Raw genomic sequence first — 18,642 nt, 5'->3', positions numbered from 1 at the left:
CGAGGATGAAGTTTAGATCTAGATGGTTTTGGCAGAGGATTATTTCTAAATAAAGTATGTGTCATGCCAAATAATTTGGACGGGTCTTGTAGTTTTATGGGACAAAGCATAGGTGCAAAGGGATGAAAGGCTGGGCTGATGGTAGGTAATGGTGGAGAGGTGGTAAATAATATTGGCCTTTGCCATTCTGACTCAATCTATTCAAGTCCTGCTTTCAATTTTCTGATCTCCTTTTCTTTCTAATCAAATTCTAGGCTATAGTATCTATGACTCAGCATGGTACTTAATTCTGAGTCTAGTTGAGAGATTATGGATTGAAGATTTTGATAAATTTGCTGCATCTGGGAAGTGATCGAATCCATCTTAGACTCAATATGATTAGTTCGTAAACTGATATGATTAACCTTCTTATGGATATCAACCAAGGTTTCATTTTGAGCTCTGGCATTTTGGGTTTGCCAATTGAGAACAGCCTTAAAAGGTTTGGGGTCTTCTAAGTGACCTATGGGAGTTATGGCTGAAGGAATAGAGGGTTTGGTTATGACCTTTCGTTGTGGATCAGTCTGGGTTTCTAGAGCAGGGAAATTGGAGGAATAATCTTAGGAGGTGGATGAAAACATCATACAAGCCATAGGCTGTATGGGTGGTTTGGAATTTTGGATATGAGGAAGAAATTCAGTCTTGCAATTTTTTACAATCCGAGCTGGTGGTGGTGGAGGATTATGAGGTGGTTTAGGTTGGTTGTGTGAGCACGGAGTTTTAGGTATTTTCTTTTTTGGTTTTCTTTGCCGCTGCGGTTTAACAGAATCTTCTTCCTAATCATCCCAACAGGGACAATCTGGGTCACAATTTCCTGATCCTGGTGAATCCCAAAGAAAGTGGCCATTAAGTTTGGCAGGGTAGACAGGATATCCTTCTGAATTGAATCATGTAATTGGCAGCTTTTCTTGAGCGGTCTGAACAGCTGTAACCATGGCTGAATAAGTGAATGAGAGTCGTGGAGGCTCCTCCGGTGCTGCGGGTAGAGGTCGAAAAGTCATTCGGACAGTTCCATCATATATTCTTTCAAACATACTTTCTATTGTCTGGATAGGAGAAGTATTGGTGTGGAACTTCTCATAATTTGAAATCCATTCCAAGGGCATGAGTTTTATGAGTTCATGTCTAGGGATCTGTCTTGGAATTTGAATGATGGTTGGTATCTGATCTGATTCTACTAACACCATGAGGGCATCAGAGTGGTGCTGAGGTGAAGGAAGATCTAAGGCATGGTTCTAGAGTCGATAGACCAATTAATGGTGAAGAGTTGCAATTTTTACTGAAGAGATTTGTTCTGCACCTTGAATTTGCACTTGGACTTTCAAGGCAGTAGAGAGATTAATGTCTTGAAGAGAAAGGTTGAAATTGGGATAGAAAGTGAGTTAAACACTTCCAACATGAAGAGTGGTTAAGACAGTACCAATAACAGCATCTTGGTAATGTATGAACCTAGTATCCAGCATAGCAATTCTGGCTGTGACTGGTAATCCTTTCCTTCCATGTAAGGTTAGGATTAGTCTGACTCCTCCGATATGGAGATGAGTATAACCTTCTCTTTGCTAAGGGGAAATCAATTCTGGGGGAATTTCCAGAGTGACATATTGTTCAGCGGTGGTAGCCTGAAGGGAACACTGATCCAATCTGGATGACTGGATATATTCTTTTGGATGCGGTCTTTTGGTGGAAATAAGGGTTCGGATATTGTGAGTAAAAGAGTGTGGACGTTTATAGAGGTGATAATGACTAACAAGAGGAAAAGAAGAGGAAGAGGAAGACGGGTTGGACTCTGATCGGTTTGACTCATAGACTGTTTCTGGCTCAGAGGAGTCAGAAGATGTGTTTTGGACAGTATGATAATGATACTGTTCCATTGGGCCTTTGTCTTTTTTGGGAGGTTCAGGAGTGGCTTTTGGTGAATCTTCTGGTGGTACCAGAGGAACAGATAAAGATGAAGTGGCCTTTGACTTTGGTTATGAGATCTTGACTTTGGATTTTGATTTTTTAGGTGAAGATGACTTTGGTTGAGGACTTGGTTGAAGGTGTGAGAATCCAAAGAACTGATCGTAAACAGGTTGTTGAGGTCTAGATGGTGTGTAGAAAGGTGCATAAGTTTCAAACACTGGAGGGGGTACTAGTGTGGTTTGTGTTTGAGTAAAAAGTGATGGTGAGCCTTTTCAGTATCAATTCTTGCCAATTCAGCTTTGAGCTTTATGATTTCTGCTTCTTTTTTATTAAACTCTAGACCCCAGATGTGGTTGTTGATCATTCGCCTGAGATCAGTGTCTAGCTCAGAGATACGATCTTGTAGATGTATGTACATCTGATCAAGACGATTACTGATTCAATCAATTTTAGTTTTTGTCTGGGAGACTTGACTGGCAACTCGATCAATTTTCTTTCCGAGTTGTTGAAGAGTTTGATTCTGAGCATTGGCATTTTTGGTTTGCCAATTTAAAACAGCTTCATACTGTTTTGGCTCTTCAAGTTGCCCAGAGGCCGTAACTGGGGGATTGTACAAAAGGTTTTGAGATAACTCTGGTTTGTGTGTCTGTCTGTTTTTCAAGCGAAGGAAAGGATTCCTCATAAGATTGACTTGAAAACATTATGCATGATCTTATTTGGTGAATAAGAGGTTTGGGATCTGGTGGAGGTTGTGGAGGAAAGGATTTGCAAGATGTTTTTGGATGAGAAGGTTTTTTCTTTTTCTTTTTCTTTCTCCTCATAACTTCTAGTTCGTCATCAATATCCGTATCATCCAAGCAAGGACAATCTGGATTGCACACATGGGCTTCAGGAACATCCCATAGAAAATGACCATTGATTTTGTCAGGATATACTGGATATCCTTCTGATGAGAAACCATGAATGGGGAGTTTCTTTTCTTGACCAGTTTGAACTACTATTATCATAGCAGTGTAGGAAATTTGTGGAGTGTCTGAAACAGGCTTGGTGTCAGGTGTTTGAAAAGATAGTTTGACTTGACCATTTTGTCATCTTTCAAACGTGGCTTCTGTTGTTTGAACTGGTTCAGAATGTTGGTGGAAATGCTCATAGTTGGTCAACCATTCAAGAGGCATAAGCTTGAGCAATTCTTGTGTCTGGATTTGTTTGGGAATTTGGATGATGGTGGAATTGTTAATGTTAAAATAATGAAATTTAATGTTAAAACAATGATTTTTCATTGGGTGATTATTTTAATGTAAGATGGAAGCCAATAATTCTTAAAATACTATTAAATTAAAAGATTAACAAAACTTGATATCTTGGTTCTTGATTATGGAGATCACTAAAAAAGGAAAAGATAATTAAGCAAACATCAGTAAGAAAATACATGATAAATCACAAGGTTATCAATAAGAAAATACATGATAAATCACTAGGTCATATAATTCTCAAACTACTATTGCTTATGCCTGCTGCAACTGCTGGAATTTAAGCAACAGCAACAACAGTTGCTGTTTATGCAGTAACAGTAGCAGCAGTTGCTGCATAAGCAATAGTTGTTGCCTGCTTATGTAGAATAAGCAGCACCTGCTGCTTGCAGCATAAGTTTCACCACCTGCCGTGGAAACTAAAATCTTACTTTGAATAAAAAATATTGTGTTTTGGGTGAAGATGAACTGATTAAATAACACGTAAATGGTTTTGAAATCAATGTGGCTGAGTAATTTCAGCAATAAGAAGTGAATGAGGACTCAATTTTAGAGAAATAACCTCGGCCAAACCTAGGGTTTTTGATAACTCTATGAAATGAGAGTTATTATGGCAATTCTAGACTTAAATCAAGATCACTTAAAGAGTAAATGATGTGTTTTTATTGCATTCTTGTTATGTTTTGCATAAACATTCATTTTAGTTTAGTCTTAATAAGTTTTACTTGCTTTAAAGTAATTCGTGCTCAAATCATGTGCATAATTGTAGGTTTCCAGAAGCTTATAATTCATGGAAGGGATGTTGATGCAGTAGGCTAGCAAAAAGGAGGAAGAATATGGCCACAAAAGAAGTGAAACAAAATCTGGAGCAGTGCAATGTTGTAGCCGTTACTGGAGCAACCATTGCTGTAGCAATCCTGGAATAACGACAGAAAAACTTAGCGTGGGATATCTGCAGAATTGCGATCTGTAGTTTCCTAATCTGACTCATGCGCGCCCTAGGGTTTTGTTTACCCTAGTTTTCAGTTATAAAAAGGGGTGCGCATCACATAAAACGACGAAAAGGAATTAACATTGGAAAAATCGAGAGGAAGAGAAGAAAATAATCAGAATTGAAGGGAACCAAGTCTGCATCAGTGAAGAATCCAGCAGAGTTATTTGGATTCAATTTTCATCGTTCCTTACTTGTTTATTTCTTTACTCTTAAATTAGACCGATGTATTTCATGACCAATATTTTGTTATTTGTTTTTCTTTTTCAAAGTTTGAACTAAATTTGCCTGTAGTTGAGTGACAAACAATCTAAATGGGTATTTGACTGTCCTTATGAGTTGCCGTACGATTGCTGTAGCATGTTACTCTAATAGTTATTATTAGACTAGTTATTTAATGGTTCGAGTTAAGATAGAGCCGCAAAAGGGACTGTCTTAGTGGATATTATCGGAGTAATACTTGATCTTAATTTGAGTTTCATGGATTAAGTTTTTCTTGAATCCCGTAAGGGCTATACTTGAAGTTAAGATTTATGAAAAACTAGACATGCACCTTGCAGGGTAAAGAGTAGATGTTTATAATGCCATACCTTAGGTAGAATAGCAATTGGTCATTGTTAGGATACTTAAGGGTATGAGAAGTCCAACACGCGACAGCTGAGGATGCAAAGTGATTCTGCCCAATGCTATAGGAATTGTTGTAGCAACTGATGTTAATTTAAGGAAAAGCAGTCAACCCATGAAGAGAGTTTGATCATTCAGCTACTTCATTATCATTCGATTCTTTTACGCAATTTATCTAATCTATTTCATACTGCTGTTATTTGTTTTATTTCCTTACAATTGTTAATTTCGGTAGTGATCAACTTTAACTAGGTTCATCTTGAAATAAAGGTAGATTGCACTATTGTGATTGCGATAACATTTCTAGTAACATCAGTCCCTGTGGAGACAATCTAGAATATTCATCACTTTATTACTTGTTGTGTACACTTGCATATTGGCATCAATAGCAATTGAGTAAAAATCCACTAACAAGTTTTTGGCGACGTTGCCGGGGATTGATTGCTTATTTTCGAAGTGTGAAGTAAATCTTGATAGTGCCAACTTAATCTAATTTGTTCTATTTATTGACATATCAACACTTGCATGCACAAAGACAGATCTGTTGTATTCCAATTTGATCCTGAGATGAGATCACTTGCGGAATGAGATCACTTCTTTTCATCAACTTGAAGATGAGAGTTTGTATGAGGCTTGGGAGAGATTTAAAGAACTACTCAGAAGGTGTCCTCATTATGGCATTCCTTGTTGCATATAGATTGATGGTTGATGCTTCAGCAAATGGAGCTTTGTTATCTAAATCTTACACTGAAGCTTATGAAATTTTGGAGAGAATTGCCAACAATAATTATCAGTGGCCATCAACTAGACAGCCGGCAGCAAGAGGAGCAGCGGGGGTACATAATATAGATGCAATTACAATATTATCAACACAAGTAATCTTATTGACTAACATGGTGAAAGCCATGACTTCTGCTCCAACAGTAGTAAAGGAAGTTGCTGAACTGTCTTGTGTGTATTGTGGTGAAGAACATGTATTTGACAACTGTCTTGGAAATCCAGCATCAGTAAACTATGTGGGTAATTTCAACCGACAGTCTCAAAACAACCCGTACTCAAATACTTACAACTCTGGATGGAAGCCACACCCAAACCTCTCATGGAGCAATCAGAATCAAACTGTTCCAGCACTAGGTGGACAGAACAGAAATACTCAACCACCTGGTTTTCATCAGTAGAATTAAGGGCAAAAACACACCAGCCATAATCCACTTGCTTCATTGGAAACACTGATTAAAAGATACATTGCGAAAAATGAAGCAATTGTGCAAAGTCAAGCTGTATTACTAAGAAACCTGGAAAACCAAATTGGACAGCTTGCCACAGCAATGAGTAGCAGATCTCAGGGAAGCCTGCCTAGCAACACAGAAGATCCAAGAAGAGAGGGAAAGGAACACTGCAAAGTAATCAACTTAAGATCTGAAAAGAATGTTGATATCCTTGTTGATGTGACTAAAAAAAGGTTGGAACTTAACTCCTCACAAGAACCACCTCAAGATGAGAGCATATTACTGGTGTTAGTGGTCAAGCTGCAGCAACTATGGAAGGGAATCAACCAATAAATGTTGAAGAAGAAGTTGTAACACCAATGGTAACAACTTACAATAAACCAAATGAGCAGAGATTAATACCTCCTGAAGCTACCCAGCAATTTAGGCATCCATCTCCTTTCCCACAGAGATTCCAGAAACAAAAACAAGACAAGCAGTTTAGTAAATTCTTGGAAGTGCTAAAGCAATTACACATCAACATACCTTTTGTGGAAGCATTGGAGCAAATGCCTAATTATGTGAAATTTCTAAAAGACATCCTAGCAAGAAAGAAAAGGTTGGGAGAATTTGAAATTGTTGCTTTAACATAGGAAAGCAGTCATATGCTCCAAAGTAAGATTCCTCAAAAATTGAAGGATCCAGGAAGCTTCACAATACCACGTTCCATTGGACCTAGGTACAATGGTAGAGCACTCTGTGATTTGGGAGCCAACATTAATCTGATGCCATTATCTGTATTTAAGCAATTGGGAGTAGGAGAATGTAGGCCAACAACAGTCACTCTGCAATTAGCTGACAGATCTCATGCATATCCTAAAGGAAAAATTGAGGATGTACTGGTGAAGGTTGACTTTAAGGCTAATAAAGAGGTACCCATTATACTTGGAAGACCTTTCCTAGCAACCGGAAAAACTCTGATAAATGTGCAAAAATGAGAGCTAACAATGAGGGTGAATGACCAACAAGTCACATTCAATGTATTAGAGGCTATGAAGAACCCTGATGAGACAGAAGATTGCAATTTCCTGAGTGTTGTGGATTTTTTTATAGCAGACAGAATCGACAAATGCTGCAGTAATGAGGTCATCAAAGTTGCCACCTTTGAGAACTTTGAAAAAGAAGATGTTGCAGCAAACCAGATAAATTGGATGGAAGGAAGACAATCTAATAGACATAACAGATTTGTTGAACATCTAAATCTTTCAAACAGGGAAGTAAAGAGAACTTTACCATCTATTGAATCACCTTCTAGTCTTGAATTAAAATTGTTACCCTCACATTTGAAGTATGCTTATCTTGGTAAAAACAACACACTCCCTATAATCATTTCATTTACTTTGGATGCAAGTCAAGAACGGCGCCTGGTAGATGTGCTTGGGAAATATAGAAAAACTATTGGATGGACCATGAAAGACATTAAAGGGATCAGCCCATCCATATGCATGCATAAAATTTTGTTAGAAGACTGTTACAGTAACTCAGTAGAGCAACAGAGAAGGTTAAACCCCATTATGAAGGAAGTTGTGAAGAAAGAAATCATCAAATGGTTGGATGCTGGGATCATATACCCAATATCAGATAGTTCATGGGTAAGCCTAGTTCAATGTGTTCCAAAGAAGGGAGGAATAACAGTGATAGCAAATGAGAAGAATGAACTTATTCCTACAAGAACAGTGACTGGATGGAGGGTATGTATGGATTACAGAAAGCTCAACAAAGCTACTCGGAAGGATCACTTCCCACTTCCATTCATAGATCAAATATTGGACAGACTTGCTGGAAAACAATACTATTGTTTCCTAGATGGGTATTCAGGCTACAACCAAATTGCTATAGCTCTAGAGGATTAGGAAAAGACTACATTTGTATGCCCTTATGGAACTTTTGCCTTCAGAAGGATGCCCTTTGGTTTGTGCAATGCTCCAGCAACTTTTCAGAGATGTATGATGTCTATTTTCTTAGATATGGTGGAGTAAACATTGGAAGTCTTCATGGATGATTTCTCAGTCTTTGGAGAGACATATACTGATTGTTTACACAACTTGGAAGAAGTTCTTAAAAGGTCTGAGATGACTAACTTAGTATTCAATTAGGAAAAATACCACTTCATAGTGCAAGAAGGCATAGTGTTAGGTCATAAGGTGTCCAAGAATGGCATAGAGGTAGATAAAACAAAGATAAAAGTGATAGATAAACTGCCAACTCCCACTTCAATCAAGGGGATTATAAGTTTTTTGGGTCATACTAGATTTTACAGAAGATTCATAAAAGACTTTTCCAAAGTAGCTAAACCACTATGCTCATTGCTAGAACATGACAAGCCTTTTCATGTTGATAAAGACTGTCTTCAAGCCTTTGGGGAATTAAAGAAAGCTTTGATCACTGCACTAGTGGTTATATCACCAGATTGGACTCTACCATTTGAATTGATGTGTGATGCTAGTGACCATTCTATTGGGGCAGAGGAAGGATAAGATTTTCCACTCTATATACTATGCTAACAAGACTCTTACTCAAACTCAGATTAATTACACCACTATAGAGAAAGAGTTACTGGCAGTATTATTTGCTTTCGATAAGTTTCGAGCTTACTTGGTGGGTACTAAAGTGACAGTGTACACAGACCATGCAACCATCAAGTACCTAATCGCAAATAAGGATGCTAAACCAAGATTAATAATATAGATCTTATTGCTTCAGGAGTTTGATTTGGAAATTAAAGATAGAAAGGGGACTAAGAATCAAGTAGCAGATCATCTGTCTAGGCTAGAAGTATACACAAGCACATTGACAAAAAAAGACATCACTGAAACTTTTCTTGATGAACAACTGTTAGTAATACAGCAAGCACAGATGCTATAGCAATCAAGATCTCCATGGTATGCAGATTTTGCTAACTACTTAGTAAGTGGATCGCTACCATCTGAGTTGAAGTTTCATCAGAAAAAGAAATTTCTTCATGATGTTAGAAGCTACCAGTGGGATGACCCATATCTGTATAAGCTATGCTCATATCAAGTAATATGAAGATGTGCTTCAGAGGAAAAAATTCCTCATATACTGGAATCCTGCCATGCTGCAGCATATGGAGGACATTTTGGTGGTCACAGAACAGCTGCTAAGGTTCTGCAATCAGGTTATTACTGGCCTTCTATTTTTAAAGATGCTTATGAGTTTGCTAAATGTTGTGACAGATGTCAAAGGACAGGAAACATAACTCACAGACATGAAATGTCATTGACGGACATTATGGAAGTGGAGATTTTTTATGTATGGGGAATAGACTTCATGGGTCCTTTTCCACCATCCTTTGGGAACTTATATATCCTGGTTGCTGTGGATTATGTCTCCAAATTGGTAGAAGCTGCAACATTACCTATAAATGATGCTAGAGCAGTAGTGAACTTCCTTCAGAAAAACATCTTTTCCTAGTTTGGCACTCCACGAGCAATTATTAGTGATGAAGGTACTCATTTCTACAACAAAGTATTTGCTGCAGCTATGGTAAAGTAGCAACAACATATCACCCACAATCCAATGGTTAGACAGAAGTGTCTAATAGAGAGATTAAAAAGATCTTAGAAAAAGTGGTGAATCCATCAAGAAAGGATTGGTCCTTGCACTTCCATGACTCCCTATGGGCTTACAGAACAACATACAAGACACCATTAGGCATGTCTCCCTACCGAATTGTGTATGGGAAAGCTTGCCACCTGCCACTTGAACTAGAGCACAAAGCATACTGGGCACTGAAGCAATTAAAATGGGATATACATGCTGCAGTAGAGCAAAGGAAACTTCAACTATGTGAGCTTGATGAATTACGATTGTTTTCATATGAAAATGCAAGAATCTATAAAGAGAGGACAAAACACTAGCATGACAAACATATCCAACACAGGAAATTAAGCCTTGGTCAACTAGTACTGCTCTATAATATGAGGTTAAGATTATTATTTCCAGGAAAACTGAAATCTCGATGGTCTGGACCCTTCAAGCTGCTCAGAATTTATCCTCATGGGGCTGTTGATCTCTTAGATAAAAAGACAGGCTAGGAATTCAAAGTCAGTGGGCACAGAGTTAAGCATTACATGCATTTAGCAGTAGATTGTTCAAAGGAGGTCTTACTCCTTAGAGAACTGAGAGTATAAGCACTCAAGTAAGGTCAGGCTGAAGGATTTTAAATCAAGCGCTTAGTGGGAGGCAACCCATTGCGGAGGCAGTCACTTCAAATGAGATGGATCCTCCTTGGTTTTGTTAACCATTTTTCATCTTATTTTATTTTATTCTTTTTTTATTTATTATTATTTATTGTTATTTTTTTTATTTCCCTTATTTAGGATTGTTTAATGCTTATTTTTCTTGTTTTATGTAAAAAATTTTTTTTTTTTTTTGCCAACTCACGTACTTATTGAAGTTGGATTCAATACTAATAATTAGGGCTGTACATAGTACAGAGGCAAGCCACGTGTCAGCAGCTATTTGAGGAGAGTATGTAACCATTGCTAGAGCAAACAATTGAGTGCTGCAGCAAACAATATTTTTGTTACAGTAACTTAATCATGGAGCCTCTCACTTACCGTTGGAGATAATATGTGACATATGGGTGGATGGATTTGGATAGAAATTGAGGAAGAATATCTCTTAAATTAATACATTAATTTCTCTGACCTATTTTTATGGGATATGCTTAATGAATTTTTAAAAAATATTCTTCCCTAATTTATCTCTTTTTACCGAATTTGTTTTCATTTAATCCCACCTATATAAGGGCATCACTGTGCATATTGACCTCTAACACTATTTTCTCTCCCCTTCGCAGTTACAACTCCAGTACTCTGTAACCTCTTTTTCTCATTTTACTATTGGGTATATTACCATCGAATTCTTACTGCTCTACCAATGCCAAGGTACAAAAGGACAGCCAGCTGACTAAAAGATCCCTCACGATTCCAAAGTTACCATGTGGAAGAAAAATATGAGGAATTCATTGAACCGCGAAAGATTCTGGAGGAAAAAAGGTTTATACAATGCTGCAGCAAAGCGCGGGTGGCTAGAATTTTATAACCACGCTCGAGACCCTGTGTTGCCAGTAGTGAAAGAATTTTACGCCAATTTAGTAAGCCGTGGTCAGCACAATATTTGGGTAAGAAACTCGCTTGTCCATTAGATTCTTGAGTTATAAATGCTTTCTATAATTTACCTGCTGAAATTAATTGCGAGTATGCCAAGTTGCTTGACAAATTAACCCCGCAAAGATGGAATAAAATTTTCACAACACTTATAGTAGAGGGTGCATCTTGGGCTAATAGGATATATTTAAAACTCAATGCTAAGGTATGGGTGAAATTTCTGAAATCCAGACTTATGCCAACCACCCACACCACTACTGTTTCATAAGAAATGTTGGTACTGTTGTATGTTCTTGTTAGAGGGCTTCCCATAGATGTGGGAAGCATTATCGAAAAAGAAATTCAAGACTATGCCATGAAAAACCACAAAGCAGCTGTCTTGCTATTTCCTTCGCTCATCACCAGCATCTGTGTAGTATCGGGAGTTCGTCTCGGTGCAAAAGATGAGCATGCCAAGAATGATGGTGCCCTTACTGCATGCACCATCGAGAGAATTACTGGTGAAGTTGCTAGAGCCCCATCTGAACCAGCCACTGTAACAGGGGCAAAAAGAGCTATTGGGTTAGAACAGAGAATCCAAGCACTGAGCACCAGCATCACTCAATGTGCTGAAGCTCAGCAAAAGGAAAACAATTGGTTTTGGAGCTATTTACAGCACCTGGAAAGCCATCTACACCAATTTGTTGTATATATGAAAAGTACCCACCGTAATTTCCCTGATTCATTGCTCCAGCAATACAGTTTTGATACCAACGCTACAAAGGCTCCAGTAAAAGTTGGTGAAGAAGCTACTGACACAAATGAACCAGAAGAGGAAGCTATAGCAGAACAACCTTACACATAATCAAATCTATCTCCTCGTAGGATCCATAGTCGTCAACATTAATCTATACTACAATAGATTCATGCACTTACGAGTAGAATAAAATTTATACAACAAGTTTTTGGCGCCATTGTTGGGGAGGTTAGTCATTTTAATTTATAGAGTTAAGTTTCTTTGTAAACATTGTGTAAATAATTTTGTGTGCAGGTTTTGAGTGCGTGAGGGATTATTGATTTATTTAATGAGTCCTAAGTATTTGCGAGTCCCTATTATGGGTTGTAGCTGAATGTGTAGAAGAAGCAATATATTGATCGATATAGTTGTTTTTTTTTCAAAATCAAAAGACCGATTGGAGTGAAAAAATAAAGGGTTTCTAACCACCTAGTTATACTATAAATATAAAAAATATAAACCAATTAGATTAACTCAAAATGAGAGGATAGAGAATCTAGTGATGAGTTTACCCATTTTCAAGGTATCTACTTTTTTTTACTATAAACCAGAACTTGCGGACTACTAGTCCAAAGGATAGTCTAGCACTATCATAGTTCAGGTATAACAACGCTACGTACCAAGGTGATAAGGTCAATATCGTAACTTCTCCTCTCTTTATTTTTATTAGTTTTTTTTAATTTTTATGTGTTCTTTGTATGCACGGTCAAAGGTCACAATATCACAATCACATGATCTAGAGCTTATAGATTTTGAACTGGAAAAGACACTTCGCTCACATAGACACATTGCATCAAAAGTTAAAATCGAGGATAAACTTGAAATGGATTTGGAGCAACAACCACAAGCACCACAAGAGAAGCCATTTAAGGAATACTTCAGTCCATTAACTAATTTGACCATGTCATGCATAAAATACGCAAATGTAACTGCTAGGAGTTTTGAGTTAAAACATACTCTACTAAATTGTCTTTTATTATTGTATCGCTTAGAAAATGAAGACCTATAAAATCATTTGAATGATTTTCATGCTATTTTCCAAGAATTCAAAGAACTGATTGTAAACAGGTTGTTGAGGTCTGGATGCTGTGTAGAAAGGTGCATAAGTTTCAAACATTGGAGGGGCTACTGGTGCGGTTTGTGTTTCAGTAAAAAATGACAGACGAGTCTTTTCAGTATCAATTCGTGCCAACTCAGCTTTGAGCTTTCTGATCTCCGCTTCTTTTTTATTAAACTCTGGACCCCATATGTGGTTGTTGATCATTCGTCTGAGATCGGTGTCTAGCTCAGAGATACGATCTTGTAGATGTATGTACATCTGATCAAGACGATTACTGATTGCATCAACATTAGTTTCTGTCTGGGAGACTTGACTGGCAACTCGATCAATTTTCTTTCCGAGTTGTGGAAGAGTTTGATTCTGAGCAGTGGAATTTTTGGTTTGCCAATTTAAAACAACTTTATACTGTTTTGGTTCTTCAGGCTGCCCAGAGGCTGTAACTGGGGATTGGACAAAAGGTTTTGAGATAACTCTGGTTTGTGTGTGTGTCTATTTTTCAAGAGGAGGAAAGGATTCCTCATAAGATTGACTTGAAAACATTAGGCATGATCTTATTTGGTGAATAAGAGGTTTGGATGAGAAGTTTTTTTCTTTTTCTTTTTCCTCATAACTTCCAATTCGTCATCAACATTTGTGTCATCCAAGCAAGGACAATCTAGATTGCACACATGGGCTTCAGGAACATCCCATAGAAAATGAGAACCCTTCTAATGAGAAACCATGAATAGGAAGTTTCTTTTCTTGACCAGTTTGAACTGCTGTAATCATAGCAGTGTAGGAAAGCTGTAAAGTGTCTGAAACAGGCTTAGTTTCAGATGTTTGAAAAGATAGTTTGACTTGACCATTTTGTCATCTTTCAAACGTGGCTTCTATTGTTTGAACTGGTTCAGAGGTTTGGTGGAAATGCTCATAGTTGGTTAACCATTCAAGAGGCATAAGTTTGAGCAATTCTTGTTTCTGGATTTGTTTGGGAATTTGAATTATGGTTGGAATTGTGTCTGTGTCTGCTAGTATCATTAAGGCATCAGATGTAGTATATGGTGTGGGAAGATCTAGTGCATGATTTTGTAATCGATACACTATTTGGTGATGAAGGGTTGCAATTTTTGATGTGGATGTTTGCTCTGCTCCCTGGAGCTAGATTTGGACCTTAAGGGTTGTGGGAAGGTTGGGATCCTCAAGAAAGAGGTTGAAATTTGGGTAAAAGGTTAATAAGACATTGCCAGCATGGAGTGTAGTTAGGACAGTTCTGATTACGCATGTTGGTATTGTTTGAACCTGGTGTCTAATAGAGCAATTCGAGCTGTAACAGGTAAGCCTTTTCTACCATGGAGGGTCAGAATCAATCTAACACCACCAAGATGAAGATGCGTATACCCCTCTCGTTTCCAGTTTGCTACGAGATCTGGAGGTATTTCTAGAGTGACATACTGCTCACTCTGAGAGGCTTGTAAAGCACATTGATCCAGTCTAAAAGACTGAATATATTCTTTTGGGAGTGGTCTTTTAGTGGAGATCAAGGTGCGGATACTTTGGGTGAAAAAAGTTTTTTGTTTGTATAGATTGTAAGGACTCATGATGGGAAACTGAGATTCCTTGATTTGGGCAGACTCAGGGATATAGGAATATTCAACAAGATTTTCAATTTTGGAGGCTATATGTTTTGAACATGATTTTGGAAGAGATATGAGATGAAGACGATGAAGGAATTGAAATTGAAGATGAAGATGTTTCCATGTTTGTGTAATCTTCTTCTAGGAAATCAAATAAAATTATTTGACATTACTAATGATACTACCTCTACTTTAAGTGTGGCTCTGATACCAGTGGGTAGTTGTATGTGGCATTGTTACATCAGATCTGTAACAGAACAAAGTTTGTCCTTAGGGCCAATAGCCCGCAAGTTCTGGTTTCCAGCCGATATACACTTATCCATCAAATACCAAATCTGAAAATCATATTTGAAAACAGTTTTTCACGATACCACCCGAAAACACGGCACTCTTGGCCTTCAAAGAGGGTGGATGTTGTGAGAAAACAATTTCATTTTACAAAAATCGGTTTTGGAGGATAAAACAGGACCTATCCTTAGGCTTAAGGCAAGTGCAAAGCATACTCAGTTTAGAAAATTAAAGGTGAGCGTATCATTATTAACCCAAACAATTTCTTTGATTCATAGAAGAGAGAAATGGTTTTAGAGAAACATGATGTAAAGAAAACCTGAATTTTATTTTTGATTAACTCCTCCCTTACAAAGGGATAGAGAGATCCTTATATAGCCATACCCATCCTTGAAACTTTCATGTTTTGTAAATCCACGTTTTCCTGACCAAAATGGTATAATTTAAGGCTTTTTCTATTTTGCTCTCTAGAACTTCAGGCGCAGAGAGAACTTTTCATTCATGGCTTCCACTTCATCTTCCCCTCCTGTTACTCTTTCTTCTACTCTTTCTTTGCCCCGATCTTGCACTTCTCATACCACCAATAAGATTGAAAACCTTGTCGAATATTTCTATATCCCTGAATCAGCCCAAATCAGTGAGTCCTCTTACCCTCTTCTTAGCCCTTATCAGTTGTACAAACGACCTAGCTCCTTTACCCGCAGTATCCGCACCCTCATCTCTACCAGACGCCCTCACCCTAAAGAATATATCTAGTCTTCCTGCCTGGATCAGTCTGCTCTCCAGGCCACTTCTGCTGAGCAATATGTCACTCTGGAGATTCCCTCCGAGTTGCTCTCCAACTGGAATTGAGAAGGTTATACTCATCTTCATCTTGGAGGCATCAGATTAATCCTTACTCTTCATGGAAGAAAAGGGTTACCGGTTACAGCTCGCCTTGCTATGCTTGATACCCGGTTTAAACAGTACCAAGATGCTGTTATTGGCACTGTCCTCACAACTCTTCAGGCCGGTAGTGTTTTACTCACCTTTTACCCAAACTTCAACCTTTCTCTTCAAGATCCCAACTTGCCCACAACCTTGAAGGTTCAAGTCCAGATCCAAGGTGCTGAACAAATTTGTTCTGCCAAAATTGCCACCTTACATCACCAATCCCACTTCCAACACCACCACTGACTTGTATGATGTTTTCGTCTCAGACTATTTTTCCTCTTTTCCTCCTTTAGAAACCCATACCGATTCCCAACGAAATGTCATGTCCAAACCCTTTGTCTCTTCACCAATTACCTCATCCGGCCACCTAGAACCTCCCAAACCTTTTGAATCAATTCTCAACTGGCAAACTCAAAATGCCAGAGCTCAAAATGATACTTTATTGAATATCAACTCCAAAGTTGAGAACATCAATGTACGAACTGAACAACTTGAGACAAAAGTTGACTCCATCGCTGCACAGATGCAGCAGATCCACCACAATCTCCAGTCTAGAATTACTCAACTCGATTCTGAACTACGAACTATGCTTGCCCAGCACTACTATGGCCCAGAATTTGACCAAAAGGAAAGGGAAATCAGACGCTTAAACGCTGAACTTGATCAGATTGAATCTGAAAAACAAAGACCTACCCTTTTTACCACATCACCTCCTATCCCTTCCATAGGTCCAACTTATCATCCTTTTACCTCTATGCTTTCCCCCATCAGACAGTATGATCCTTCCAAGTTATTTGGTATAACTCATACTCTTTTTCGGGATAATCCATTGCCACCACCACCTAAACCTAAACCAAAGCCTAAACCCCAACCACGACCCGTCATATTACATCCGTCCTCCATTTCCATCCCTGGCCAACAATCCCCTGGTTATACGCCGACGCCAGCACCCCCACCAGTACCTCCATCACCTCCTTTATCCCAACCACCTTCTCAATCCAAAGATAAACAACCAATGCACCAGTTTAGTGCCCATACAGTCAACCACTCTCCTACTACAGATGACCAAACTTCTGATTCAAATCTAGCTGTTTCTGATAGCCATACTGAGACTGACACAGAATCTTCAGTATCCACTAGTGATTCTGAAAAGTCCTATGCTGATATCACCAGAATCTTGATGGCCCAACCTGATCAACCTCCTCAAGGCCAAATTTCTCATACCGAACCATATGTTGATATTCCCTCAGACATTGACCAAGAGATGCCTGAATCTTCTGCCACAAACCAACCTCCTCCAGCTCAAGCCCAAACTAGTCCACCTAGTCAAAAATCTTCCAATGGCCCATGGTTCACATTTGATGATCTTCCATCTCATAAATGGCGTGATCGCCTTCATGAAATGTCTGCCTGGATTGACCTTCAGATGCTACATCCAGGAGCCACAACTCAATCAGTCCTTAGAGAGTTTGCTACTCGTTTTACGGGTGCTCTAAGAGATTGGTTTGATTCCTTAGGTCGCTACCGCCAATTACAGTTTGCTGATCTACCAGAAGTCTCAAGTGCTCTTGCTGTTCTCCATGATCAATTCCTTGGAGACCCTCTGCAGTCTTTGAAGCTGCACGCCGAGACTATCTCAACATGAAATGTTGTTCCCTCAATGCTAAGGATCTTGATTTCCATTACAAGCGAATGTCCCTGCTGTTCTATAAGCTTAATGGATTCAATAAGCCAACATTAAAGCATGTCTTTCTGGCCTCCCTACCAGATGAACTCCAACCAGACATACAAAGACAACTCACCGCATCCAATCTTGTTCTTGACAACATCTCTCTCGGCAAAATCTTTCAGCTTGCCAAAACCTGTCTTGACAAACTTTGCGAGCAAAAAGAGTTTTTCAAAGAACTATTGAAAGATAAAGAACCATTCTGGAGTGCTTGCAAAAAGCCTTATTTGCAGATCAAATGTCAGAAGAAAAAAGATTGTGATTGCAGTCCTAAAAAGAAAAGGCATTTTAGGAAATTCAAAAATCTAGATCATTCATCCAGACCTCGCAGATCCAGAAAGCCTTACAGATTCTTCCGAAAGAAGTCATCTTCTTCCAGAGATTTTAAACAGAGAAAATCAAACAGATGTTTCATCTGCAAGAAAGGCCATTATGCCAAAGATTGTCCCAACAAACGGGAAAAATCTATTCGGTTAGTTGAGCATCTCCAAGCCATTACAGATTACTCTCCAGAAAAGGATGAACTGGAATTCTACTTCTCTGAACAAGATGAACCCAATGATGAAACAGTGTTCGCACTGCAGAACTCCTCTGATGATTCAGATAGTGATCAGTCCCAAGTCATTTTTCACCAACAGTTACTGTCTCTTGACACTACTGTTCCCATACCATCCATCAAACTCCAGATCTTGCCCTTAAAATTCCAAAGGCCCGTTCCAGCAATTGGTCTCATAGACACCGGTGCCCAACGAAGTATGTTAAACCCACATATTCTTCCACCAGAATACTGGATAGAATATGAAGAACATTTCAAAGCTGTCAATGGCAAATTATTCACCACTTCTCTGATTACCAAAAAACCCATTGGTATTCAAATCTTCCCCAACTGTATCATTTAGACCAAGGTTATTGGTTCAACCCTTCCTAATAAGGATATCTTATTAGGTTTTGACATCATTCACTAGATCAAACATCTCCAAATCATTCCCACTGGAATTCGAGTCAAGTCCATGTTCAAACATTTCACAGACATTCTGA

At 38.5% G+C, this 18,642-nt stretch overlaps 1 protein-coding gene and 1 non-coding gene across 2 annotated transcripts; one reads left to right on the top strand and one right to left on the bottom strand.

Moving 5' to 3' along the window:
* Positions 1-5,375: 5,375 nt before the first annotated feature.
* LOC112100420 lies at positions 5,376-5,487 on the bottom strand. Its single transcript, XR_002906792.1, has one exon. It is a non-coding gene; the product is annotated as a small nucleolar RNA R71 (small nucleolar RNA).
* Positions 5,488-6,346: 859 nt separating this feature from the next.
* Positions 6,347-7,012, top strand: LOC112099610. Its single transcript, XM_024187026.1, has 2 exons — positions 6,347-6,633; positions 6,754-7,012. Exons 1-2 carry the CDS (start codon positions 6,347-6,349, stop codon positions 7,010-7,012), a joined length of 546 nt encoding a protein of 181 aa, XP_024042794.1.
* Positions 7,013-18,642: the final 11,630 nt, after the last annotated feature.

This window comes from Citrus clementina, unplaced genomic scaffold, assembly GCF_000493195.1.
Source record: "Citrus clementina cultivar Clemenules unplaced genomic scaffold, Citrus_clementina_v1.0 scaffold_3, whole genome shotgun sequence".
Classification (NCBI taxonomy): Eukaryota; Viridiplantae; Streptophyta; class Magnoliopsida; order Sapindales; family Rutaceae; genus Citrus; species Citrus x clementina.
The sequence above is the reverse complement of the archived record's forward strand: the minus strand, read 5'-3'. Positions and strand labels throughout refer to the sequence as shown.